The sequence below is a fragment of the Hevea brasiliensis genome, chromosome 9 (genome assembly GCF_030052815.1).
Source record: "Hevea brasiliensis isolate MT/VB/25A 57/8 chromosome 9, ASM3005281v1, whole genome shotgun sequence".
Lineage (NCBI taxonomy): Eukaryota > Viridiplantae > Streptophyta > Magnoliopsida > Malpighiales > Euphorbiaceae > Hevea > Hevea brasiliensis.
This window is the reverse complement of record NC_079501.1, coordinates 9,569,611-9,582,368: the sequence shown is the minus strand read 5'-3', so window position 1 is coordinate 9,582,368 and position 12,758 is coordinate 9,569,611. Positions and strand designations below refer to the sequence as shown.

The window sequence follows — 12,758 nt, the reverse complement described above, 5'->3', positions numbered from 1 at the left end:
AATATCATTTAAAATCCATCCATAATAAAAATAAATCATTAAAAAGATAAAGTTTGTAATGAACATTATAAATTACATAAAAAATAAGAAGTTTGATACAAAATGATTTACTTGATTACATCAACTATTTCTAATGTACAAGCTAATATTTTACAACTTTTCCAAGGTTCAATGAAAAAGAAAATTACAAAATGTCTAATGTGCTTCGAAGCTACTGGCAGCTGCTCTCTGCTATCTGCGCATAGGGAAAATTCAACGCGCTAAGCTTATGCTTAGTGGTGCTAAACTCATCCATAAAAAAAATTATCCAAGCATGAAAATAATATGCATTTGAAACAACAATTTCTATAATATTAACAATCATGCATATTTATAAACAAGATTCAAAAAGACTTTAAAAAAAATATATCAAATGACAAGTATTAATCAAATTATACCATATTTGTTATGTCTCAGCCCCTATAAACTCTTAGCATGATTGCCTAGCTAGATAAGAAAAAATTGTAACTGTAGGGCATGGAGTGCCAGAACTGTAGGGCTCAAAAGCTAATAACTATAGGGCACCATGCGCCAAAAGATTCATATCATATATTCTATGGTTGCAGTACTACTAATTATATATATATATGGCATGCCACAACTTATACTAACCTACTACCCCTACTAAAGTTTACTAGGGTTAAGAATACATATTACATTCTTTTCTAATTATCCAGTTCATATACATGTTTCATGTGCTCATATTTACCATACATAGCCAAAATTTCACCTAAATTTATTCCAGTCAAAGTTTACTTCGCAATTCAATGGGAAATACTCAAACAAACTTACATAAGAAGTTTATAATATTTAAAACCATTTTCTGCAAAAAACTGCAGATTCTTAGCTAGGTGAATAGAAAAATCCAAAATTTCACCAAAATTCATAGAGACGAAATTTTAATGCCAAATTTTGCAGAAATCAACTTTCATATGTCTTTTGTTTTTTAATTGGAATCATGGCAAAATCTACTCTACAACTCAAGATATAAGCAAAAATATACAATCTGCCCAGAATTCTGTCTCAGTGTGAATAGTAATAAAAATGTATGAATTTCAATAGGAAAACAACAGAATTGATTTCTGGCCATAACTATAAAGTTTTAAAACTCTCTTTAAGCTTTCCAATGCCATAAGATTCACCCTATTTCAAGTTCTCTAGCTCAAGTTATGAATTTCTAAACTCGGGTTCCCTGCTACTGGAATCTACCAAACCAGTTTTACACTTGAGCAAATAAATATTTTGGCTTCAAACTCTATTCTATTATCAGAATTAAGGCTAACACTGAACTACAAAGTTTTATGGCACTCTTCAAAGTTTCATTTGCCACAAAAATCATATCATTTTGACCTTCCTAGCTCAAGTTATAAATTTTTGAATGTGGCTATCTAGCAGCCTCACCCAAACAGAATTCAGATTTCATATACACCTCAAATCCTAAATTCATCTATTTAGCAAATAATAAGAAATTCACACTTATAACATGGCAACAAGGATGAGTTTAAGCACTAACCTCTAGTAGAATCACTTGATTCCTCTTCTCTTCAATTCTTCTACCCAAAACCCTAAAAGAAGATGACTATCTACAACTTCAATAGCTTGCTTCCTTTTTCTTCCTTAGGCTTGATTTGTGAGGATTAAGGTAAAAATTAAACTAGGTTTACTTTCTTGGTCTTCTTCTTCTTCAAATTTGTGAGGAAATGGTTATGGAGGAAAGAAAGAAGATGGGAAAGTGAGGGAGAGAGGGGCAGGCGATTGGGGTTTAAAGGGATAAGTCCAAATTTTTTTTCCCAATGGTTAAATAGGCTTTTTCCAATGGTTACTAATCTCTTTTTATACATTTTATCCCAAAACTTGTAATTTACTTCAATTGGTCCTTATATCTTTTAATTTGCCTCCCAACTTTTTACTGTCTTCTTTCTAATCCTTTCTTCCTTATTAAACAATGTAGATATTACTCTTTATAATTAACTTTCATGATAAAGATTTAATACCTACATGATGACTCATGCAATATAAATAGATAAAATTTTAGAGTAGAATCGAGAATGTTACAAGTTGCTTATCGTTCAAAACCTTGATTAATCCTTACTGTACAAGGACGTTCTTTACAGTGCTTTACTACAAGCTGAAATTATTTTTCTTAATGAATGGCTCCACTTCAAATTTTATGCTCGTTATTTTTGGATTTTACAAACATCGGCTCTAATATCAATTTGTTAAGAAATAATAACTCATAATTAAAGAATATAAAATATAAAGTGGTTCAGAGTAAGTTTAGTTCACAAATAAATATTTTATTATGAGAAAATAATTGTAAGCACTAAAACAAACCACTCAAAATCAATTACACTCAAAACCTCACGAGAAAAAAATTTCTCTCTCAAAATTGCATTACACTTTCAAAAATTGGGTTAGAGAAATGACCTCCTATATGTAGCATGCAAAAGTCGGCAATATTGGATCTAAGAGTTGCCGCTTCTTGTGCAACTTTACAAGTTACATTTCCTTTTTCATTATTTTATTATTTTCTTAGTAGATAAGTCTTTGACAGTTAAGGACAACTTCTCCAGCTAATAAATTCTTCAATATTGAGCATTCTTAATTGCTAAGAATCAAATCACTGTATAACTCATGTGCACCATTTTTCTTATCGTCTTCACTTTAATTTACAGGACAAAATTTCCGAATTTTTTGCACCACAGCTCGACACAATTCATAATTACTTGGTTCTAAAATATGATTTTCAATATTAAGAAGCAGATGGCTGAATGGTGGGATAATTACTTAGAGGGTGTTTGATTTACCTGTTGGGTGTAGTTGATAGCTGATAGACACCTAAATAGGTAAATTATAGTGTTTGACAAGTTTAAAAAAATAGAGCTGATAGCTGATGGGTAACTGATATGATACCCATCAGCTGCAGTTGTATCAGCTATATTTTTAGGGCCTGTTTGGATTAACTGTTGAATACAATCGATGATTTGTTAGTCGATGGCGATAGCGATAGTGATAATCTGTTTTATATTAAGTGTTTGGTAAAATTATATTTAGCTGTTGCTGTTAATATGTGAAATGACTAATAAAGGTATATATCATATAATTTATTTTATTATTTAAATAAATATAAAATTATAAATTTATTACATTATATTATTTATTTTATTATTAAATTAAATATATAATTATTAAATTAATATATTATATTATTTAAATAAATATATAATTATTAATCTTTTATATTATATCATTTATTTTATTATTGAAATAAGAAAATAATTATTTTTTAAGATAGTTAAATAATTTTAAAAATATAAACAAAATAATAAAATAATTATTATTGTTAATAGAAAATTTTATAATTAATTTTAAATTTTTGGATATAAATAAATATTTTATATTTTATGTTATTAATAAAAAATATTTTAACAAAGTTGAAATACTTTAATTAAAATATTAAAATTATAAATAAAAAATAAAAATATTAATAATATTACAAAGCTGTATCAGCTCTATTTTTATTAATAACATAAAATTTTTTTATTTTTTTATTTATAATTTTAATATTTTAATTAAAATATTTCAACTTTATTAAAATATTTTTTATTAATAACATAAAATATTAAATATTTATTTAATCCAAAAACTTAAAATTAATTATAAAATTTTCTATTAACAATAATAATTATTTTATTATTTTATTTATATTTTTAAAATTATTTAACTATCTTAAAAAATAATTATTTTCTTATTTCAATAATAAAATAAATGATATAATATAAAAGATTAATAATTATATATTTATTTAAATAATATAATATATTAATTTAATAATTATATATTTAATTTAATAATAAAATAAATAATATAATGTAATAAATTTATAATTTTATATTTATTTAAATAATAAAATAAATTATATGATATATACCTTTATTAGTCATTTCACATATTAACAGCAACAGCTAAATATAATTTTACTAAACACTTAATATAAACGATTATCATCGGTATCGATATCGCTACTTAACAATTGCCTATCGATTAATCATTTGTATTCAAAAGTTAATCCAAACAGACCCTTAATTACCACACGTTGCAAAACATGTTCCTCCTTAAATCCAAAGGCTAAATTTGATTTTGTCTAATGTAGAGTGATTAATTGCCCTTCTTTCCTCAAGAATGTTAACGAAAAAGGAAAAATCATAATTAACCATATAAGCCGAAGCAATTACACGTGTTGGCAGTTGATTTTGTTGTGATGAAAAATGCAACGAGCTGGTCACTTGTATGAAAGTCTCCAAGCAAATATAACGGAGACCATGCAACTAGGAAGCAAAAATTTTCCCATCTTCACAAAATCAAATCAAACAGAAAATCCTCTGTCCAGGAAATCCCAAAAATGCAGAGAGGTAATTAAGCATTCAAACAATGGATTTCTTTCTTTTTTTTTTTTTTTACGTTCATCTTCATCCTCAGATTAACTGACATATTCTTTCCTCATTTCTTCAGATTATAACAGCAAACCAACCTTCACTGAGATCTTTATAGCCTCTTCGATCGGTTTAATCATTGCAGTAGCAATGCATTATCTTTTTCGACAGACCAGGGATCGGAAGATCGTCCCTCGTTTAAAACCAAAGGAACAAGGCCGAGCAGAGAAGCTTGAAAGGTTCCCTCATTATGTAGGTAAATATATTTATTTATTTTTGTATAAATATTTTTTTTCTCCATCACATTGATTGGTTGGTGATTGGTGCAGCGAGGCAAATGGGATTTGCAGATAGGAGAGAATGTCCACATCTCTGCAAGTTAGCTGCAGAATACATTTGCAAGAGTGAAAGCTGTGAGGAAGATATTTATGCATTTTTTGCAGAGGAAGTTGAAGCAGATTCGCTTTTTGTAAAACTTCTTGAGGAGCTTGAGAGATGCATTCTTAGTTATTTTGCATTCCATTGGAGCCACGCTGATCTTATTATGCATCAGGTAATTCACTAATTAAGATTTAATTATCATTACATTAATTCTTAAAAAAGCATCATGTGGGATATAGCTAGGGATTGTATGTTATCTAATTGATCTTATTCAATAATAATCATCATAAATATTCTAGCTATTTTTGTTAGATGTGCAATGTGTTACACATGTATTTAGTGATAACAATGATAATATCAAATCATTTGAATACGTTATTGACATGAGCACCACATCAAATTAAGTGGCAAATTTACAGTCGATTAATAACTCTTGCAAACTTTTCTCGTATTATGTCTCTTTTGCTTTCTTATCATATGATTTCAGGTACTGACTGCTGATGCGGAACCCAAAAAGAAATTTAAGCACATTGTCATGGCAGCAACAAGGTGCGTTTTACTATTATGTTACAATAAATGCAACTATCACCTATGTATGGAATCATCTAATATTAAAATGGAAGGAAGAAAGAGAATTGGATACCCAATATGAATTAGAACATGATGAAAAAATCACACACTTGCTTTGGTATGTTGTTTTTCCCAGCTTTTATTATTGTTTAATCAGGATAGTAATATGTACTGAGACCAAATCAAGAATTAAGATAACTAGAATTTGCAGAAGTAAAATTTCCTTGCCCCCCCTTTCCAATTTAGGGAACAGAGATTTGAGAGGGTGACAAAAAACCTGAAGGTAGCTAGGGTGTTCAATACATTGGTTGAGGAAATGAAAGCAATGGGATTAGCATCAAATGATGACTCGCAATGTACAGAGGTTATGGCTCCAGTGGCACACTCCGATAGAAGTCCAGTCCTCCTCTTCATGGGTGGTGGGATGGGTGCTGGGAAGAGCACCGTGCTTAAGGACATTCTCAAAGAGTAAGAACATTTGTGTATTTAATGATTTCTTGATAATTGTAGGCATCTCCAAAATACTTGTTTCTCGTATTGAATCTTACATTCAAATCAGATGACATGGAAACTTTAACGCTTGCTTACATTCAGACTACAATGATTGCAAAGCAGGTCTCTAAAAGATGAATACATGGATCAATAAAACAAGCTATCCTAAGCTAAAAATTATTACTTTCATCATGAACAGGCCATTCTGGGCAGGAGCAGCAGGAAATGCAGTGATTATTGAGGCAGATGCCTTCAAAGAAACAGATGTCATATACAGAGCACTTAGCTCCAGAGGACATGCTGACATGATCCACACTGCTGAATTGGTGAGATAATGTGTTCCTTTTCCCCACACCACTGAACCAGAAACCATCCAGCATATTAACTACTGGGATTAGCAAGTAGTTTGGCATTTATAGCTTAATGTAGTTGGAACTACTGGAATTAGATAGATATGCATTTGAAATGAAAGTGCATTTGTGTTATCATAAACAAAAAGTATAAAATCATGAACACCAATACTAGTTTAAAAATAAAACACCTATACATTTCAAATTCTTGTTTATCCAAATGGACCCTAAAAATAAAATTCTTAGTTCTAGAATTCTTTATCTGGCTGTTGTAGACAACATGGTCCTTCAATAGTTGTTTCCTGGAGCAATTTCATTATTTTGTCAATTTATTATATTTTCTTATTTATGAAAGAATCTTTTTTTTTTTTTTGTTATATTCTGAAGAAGCACTAGCTGTTAGTAATCTCAATTCGACAACCCAAAGGAAGAGGGGTGGTGGTGGTGGGGGCAGGGAAATTAAAAAAAAAAAACCTTGATGTCTGAAAATAGTCTAGATGTTCTTACTTGGTAGTATTAGATTCTTAAGATATTTCTAATGGTAGGATTGAGTTGAAAGGTTTTTCTACTTTTTCCCCTTTCAAATAGGTGCACCAATCATCCACAGATGCAGCATCATCTCTCTTGGTGACAGCCCTAAATGAAGGGCGAGATGTGATCATGGATGGCACACTTTCTTGGGTACCATTTGTTGTGCAGACAATAACAATGGCCAGAAATGTCCATCGCAAACGTTATCGCATGGGAGCTGGTTACAAGGTAAACGATGATGGAACTGTAACTGAGAACTACTGGGAGCAAATTGAAGAAGAAGAACCACCACTAGATGGATCCAAAAAGAGAAAACCATATAGGATAGAGTTGGTGGGGGTTGTTTGCGATGCTTATTTAGCTGTTGTCAGAGGCATAAGGTGAGCAGAAAACTTATTAATCAAATACTTAGGGTCTTATATTTTATGTTCTTAATTTAACTGCGTAATTAAAGAGGAAACTGGAGTATTTCTTCCTAAGATACTAATATACACAAATGGGACAATGTGGGTGCATTCAGGAGAGCCATAATGTGCAGAAGAGCTGTAAGGGTGAGGTCACAGTTGAAATCCCACAAAAGATTTGCAAATGCATTTCTAACCTACTGCCAACTCGTTGATAATGCCAGGCTATACTGCACCAACGCTTTGGAAGGCGCACCTAAGGTACAAAGTCACAAACTATTCCTCTCTTACTTTCATTATTCTTTGCTAGCTTCTTCAAGGTCTTAATCATGCTTATAGCTGTGACTAAAATGTCTGCTCACATAGTGTTTCATCAAAATACTAACACAACAATGACTGTGAAGTTGATAGGATGGAAGGAAAGAGACAAGACTCTGCTGGTTGATCCAGATGAAATAGACTGTATAAAAAGGGTGGGTAGGTTGAACGAGGAAGCAGACTCCATATATCAGCTTTACAAGGCCCCTGACCCAAATATGGCGGCTGGTTCAATTTGGAAAGATATAGTGCTGTCACCATCAAGGTTAAATATTCAAAAGGAATTGAAGTATTGCATCCAAAAAGTTGAAAGATCAAAATCATATGCCAACGTTCAATGCAGATGACGTTCTGAGCTTTTTATGCTTCATGAGGCAAAAGATCAAGGCAGATGCAGGCATCTGGCTTTTCATCATGTTCCTGGGCTGTACTAAATATGACTAGTTTTATGTGTAGCATTCCTCTTTTTATTTTATGGCTTTCGTTTTGTCAATTAGTAGGCCCATCTGTTTGGTTACATAATGGGAGGTATGCACTCCCTCTAATTCCCCTTAGTATTATTTTTACAAGTAAATTTGATTGGAATGCAAAACCTAAAGATATATGATATTCAACGTTGGAATTGCACAAGAGAACACTACTTAGAAAAAGAAAGAACAAGAATCACACTACAACATATGCCAATTACCAAGTGTTAATATCTATTAACAACTATTGTCAATTCTAAATTAGCTCTGATAGTTAAAATTCAAAACAAGGATTACACACAACCTGTAAAATAAAACAGAGTTAAAGAGTTAATTAAACATAGTTAGTTAAGTTGAGAGTTTTATTTTTTATTAATTAAAATTTAATTTTTATTAAAAATACTTTAAAATTATTAAAAAAATTAATGTATCAGACTAATAATGAACCTTTAAAATCATCTAAAAGTAAAATTTAATCCTGATGTAGGTAAATTTTTATCTAAATTTCCTCTAAGGGTGATGTTATTGCTAATTCTCTAAAGAGTTTTATGTAGTATTTGATATAAATGAATTTCACGAAATTTTATAGAATTCATTTATAAATTTAAAATTTTAGTGTTTGGTTTAGACGAATGTTCATTTAAAATTTTCAATTTCATGAAATTTATTATAACTAAATCAAATATCATTAAAATTAATAAAATTTATAAATAAATTTTAAACTTATATATTTCAAGTGATAAAATTATCTTCTTATTATATATTATATTATTTTATTTTATTTTATTTATTCTAAACATAAAATGAATTTTATTTGAATTGAATTTTATATTTAATATAAAATATATCAAATAAAAAAATTTATTTATAAATTTCATTATGAAATTTATTTTAAAATTAAATAAATTTTAGTATAAAATTAAATCAAACAGGATCTTATAGATTTCAGAATATTTGAACTTAATTTTAATTTTTATTAACCAACTGAACCTTAATTTTGTTTCTGTAATGTCACCATTGCCAAATTTTATCCGTACGCTTTGCACCTAATGAATACTGGGTTGGCAAGCTGGTTCGGTTCAGGCCGGCAGGCCCAAACAACAAAAACCAGCAATCCATCGGCTTATCGGGCACCCTTTAAATATTACCATTACGACCTGGAAACCCTAGACTTCGCGGCATAAGCAAATCGGGGCTTTGCTTTTCCATCTCTAGCCATGGTGAGTAATCCCAATGCTCTCACGCCTCCAAAACTTTCTCTGAAGATGATGGAACGTTAAAGCAAATGGAAAATCATCTGAATTTTTCTTATCATGTTCCCAAGGATTATACAGAGGCTTCATATTTCGCATTGATTGCTCATCTGTTATTTTGTTGATAATCAGGCAGATGCTGAGGTCAATGTTGCTGCGTCAGGCCAGCCAAAGAAGAGAACGTTCAAGAAGTTCAGTTTCAGAGGAGTGGATTTGGATGCTCTCTTGGACATGTCCACTGATGAGCTTGTCAAGCTCTTTCACGCTCGTGCTCGCAGAAGGTGGCGTGCAGTAACTAATCGCATCTCTCTCTCTCTCTCTCTCTCTCTCTCTCTCTCTCTCTCTTTAAAGTCTCAAATGATTTTGTAGTTAGATTGTGATTTCTCCAATGTGCTGGTTCAATTTCAGGTTTCAGCGAGGTTTGAAGAGGAAGCCAATGGCGCTGATCAAAAAGCTTCGCAAGGCGGTATGGTTTTCTGTTTGTTAATAATATTATTATAAATGTTTACCTTGCTTGTATGGTGGGGTGTAACTTATTGGTTTCTGTTTCGTGTTATTCTTGTTTTTAACATTCGCCTTTTCATTTACTTTGTTCATCTCCTTTTTGGATGATCTCTATGCTGCATTACATCACTCTTCACCCTTTTTCAACTAAATTTCTTTATCTGTGAGTTCAAATTTTCTAAAATTCTTATTACAAACGTCCTTTTTTTTTAGGATTAGGAAAATAAAGAAAAATCCATAAATAAATAAAAATCCATACTTCTTTTATTTTGGCCGCATTTTGTTTTACTTCATGTTCTTTGAGGATCTGTTAAATACTTGCAATATGCTTAATGAAAGCAAACTTAAATTCCCATCTTCTATTTTCCATACTGGAACATTCAAATAGAAAACTATTAGTTTACAATAATATAAAATTTGTTCTTAACAAGTGATTTAGGATCAGGAACTATATTTTTTACACTTATTTCTCCTTCTTTCTCTGCATCAGTGACCAAATGAAATTTAGTTTTATGCAATTAATGGTTATGATATGCAATCAATTGAATACAGCCATAAAGAGCAGAACTTTTTTTTTTTTGGAGGAACCCGATCCTAGTTCAAATCCACAACCTTCTATTTCTGAACTTGACTTCTCAATCGTGCAGCTCTAACTACCTATTTTCAGATTCATGAGTGCTTGTGGCTGTCTTTTTCCATGTGGGCATAGTTATGGCTGTTTGGATGTACGATGCCCCTTTGTCAATGCCCTTTTCCACTCCGATATATTGACTTCCTTTGTTAATCACCTGTTGTTGGAAACTAAAATGGACGTTGCAAGGCAAACTCTTGGCCTTTTACCCTAGGTGCTGACATTTTAATCTTCTGTCAACATGGTTGCTCAAACCCCTTCAATTTGGATTCAAAGAAATTCAGATTAATGGAGATAGTAGTGAGAATGATGCAGTTTACTGATATTTTTGGTCAGACTGAGAAATTGAAGAAGTCCAACTGGATGGCAGACTAACCAGCTGAATGTGTTATTGACTTATGATGTTGGTTCCTGGGTCATAGCCTAATCAGTTGCATCATGCTGTGAGAAAGTTGCTGTGTCTTTTATTTAATTGGTGTTGCATTATTGGGTTTGATAGATTTCTTGCCGAATTGTCAGCTAGTGTATAAGGTTGCAGGAAAGAATAACAACACTGCAATGGATGGGATTAGGAAAGTGAGATAACTGTGACTTACTGGAAGAAAAGTAATGGTGGGTTCAATGAAGTAAACTGAACATGATGTGGATGGTTTAAGATTCAAACTGCTGTGACAGAGTGACTATAAATTCTTTTGGCAGAATTATCTCATGATGTTATCAAGTTGTCGATGGATACTTTTATTTGCCCTTAGAATTTAAAAAATATACTTTCAAGTGTTAATTTTTTTTTTTTTTTCACTTTGATGGATATCTCTAGTTTTATTCCAAGATTAGATAATGTCTTTCTATCTGATTGATGCATTAGATTATTAGAATAATAAGATCATATGGAAGGTGTTATTGCATTGTGTTCATGTGTCTCTTTTTAAAGTCTTTCCGTGAAAGCTGAGTATGCATGTTGCAGCATTACGGCCTCTGTAGATTTCTCTGTAGGCTCATCATTAAGGTGGTGTTGTGTAGTTATGGCCCTTTACTATTATTCGTTAATTGGGCATGAGTTGCCTTTGTGCTTGTTGCATTTATTAGTCCGTTTTTAGTTTGCCAGAGCACTTGGGTAGTAAAAATATCCTGCATTACTGTTTGTGTTATTAATTTGTTATGCTTTAGTACGTATTTGAAACTAATTGATTTGTTATTTTATTGTTGAATTATGCTTATATTTCATTGCTTTCTTAACTTGAAAGGCTTTTCTAAAGCCAAAAAAAAAAAATGTCTTCATTTTTGTAGCCGGTCAACAAGATACTGATGCTTACATTTGGTGTTTATGTGATCTATAAATTTTTTTATTAGTGGATATTGCTATTGTTCTTTATGTTGGCGTGAGTTCATTTTCATGTCCAAAACAAAGTGAAAAGCACTTAAAATTTGTTGCAGAAAAGGGAGGCTCCACCTGGTGAGAAACCTGAGCCTGTTAGGACTCACCTCCGCAACATGATCATAGTGCCTGAAATGATTGGTAGCATTATTGGTGTTTACAATGGCAAGACTTTTAATCAGGTTGAAATCAAGCCTGAAATGATAGGCCATTATTTAGCTGAGTTCTCCATCTCTTACAAGCCTGTGAAGCACGGAAGACCTGGTATTGGTGCTACCCACTCATCCAGGTTTATTCCTCTCAAGTGAAGATGTTGCATGTGCCATGAACCACTGGTCTCGTGGGAGTGCTTTATTATCCTAGTTTAAATTGGCATTTGTTTTGCTGCTTTTTTGTTTTTAACATGTTACCTCACATTGAATGAGAGTTGGAATGTCAACCAGTTTATTTTAATTTTTTTTTTTTGGGTTAATGAATTAGAAATATTGCCTTGATATCTATATTGAGAAAGAAAATGGTCCACATCATTTTTAGGAGAGATCTATAATTTACCAGCCAGAACTTAACTTTTGCATCAGCAGAGCTTCTTATGATTCTTCTTATGGAATGGAAGTGACATTCTGATCAATTTTCAGCCTTTGGGTTTTGCCACCTTGAAAACCAGCGTCTTTTCATGCTTGGTGCTATCCAGTATGAAAAGTCCCAAGATAATGGTATACAAATGTCCATAATCCATTGCCAACGGGCTTCAACTGGATAAGGATTTTATACGAAGTAGAGGGTCAGCCCACTTTCTCAATGCAAGGACCAAGCCCAGTCCACATTATCAGCTCCATTTCTATTCTGTCAATCATTTTCATGGTTTGCTTATTAAACACATTTAGCTCCCTTGTTCCTCCCTCAGATGGCTTTCCACCTGGAAGTTCACCATCTATGACTCCTGCAAAATTTTAAATTTATGTCAGGAGTCGCCTATTTCATTTTCAATATAGGGTCCGAGGGCCTCATAT

General features: G+C 31.7%; 2 protein-coding genes across 4 annotated transcripts in view; both read left to right on the top strand.

The window, feature by feature from the left end:
- Positions 1 to 8,011, top strand: part of LOC110633383 (calmodulin calcium-dependent NAD kinase-like) — a 35,661-nt gene extending 27,650 nt beyond the window's left edge. For 2 of the 3 annotated variants that reach the window (XM_058152767.1, XM_058152766.1), the window contains exons 3-11: positions 4,287 to 4,451; positions 4,552 to 4,728; positions 4,802 to 5,025; positions 5,341 to 5,402; positions 5,670 to 5,891; positions 6,115 to 6,241; positions 6,854 to 7,176; positions 7,317 to 7,461; positions 7,605 to 8,011. In XM_058152767.1, coding sequence (XP_058008750.1) covers positions 4,442 to 4,451; positions 4,552 to 4,728; positions 4,802 to 5,025; positions 5,341 to 5,402; positions 5,670 to 5,891; positions 6,115 to 6,241; positions 6,854 to 7,176; positions 7,317 to 7,461; positions 7,605 to 7,865 — 1,551 coding nt within the window. In that variant the 5' untranslated portion in view covers positions 4,287 to 4,441 and the 3' untranslated portion in view covers positions 7,866 to 8,011. Of the gene's footprint in view, positions 1 to 4,286; positions 4,452 to 4,551; positions 4,729 to 4,801; positions 5,026 to 5,340; positions 5,403 to 5,669; positions 5,892 to 6,114; positions 6,242 to 6,853; positions 7,177 to 7,316; positions 7,462 to 7,604 lie in introns of those variants that run through there. The other variant, XM_058152768.1, reaches the window with a different exon arrangement.
- Positions 8,012 to 9,054: 1,043 nt separating this feature from the next.
- On the top strand, positions 9,055 to 12,201 carry LOC131183040 (40S ribosomal protein S15-like). Its single transcript, XM_058152765.1, has 4 exons — positions 9,055 to 9,205; positions 9,371 to 9,519; positions 9,647 to 9,704; positions 11,808 to 12,201. Exons 1-4 carry the CDS (start codon positions 9,203 to 9,205, stop codon positions 12,054 to 12,056), a joined length of 459 nt encoding a protein of 152 aa, XP_058008748.1. The 5' UTR covers positions 9,055 to 9,202; the 3' UTR covers positions 12,057 to 12,201.
- The last annotated feature ends 557 nt before the right edge of the window (positions 12,202 to 12,758 follow it).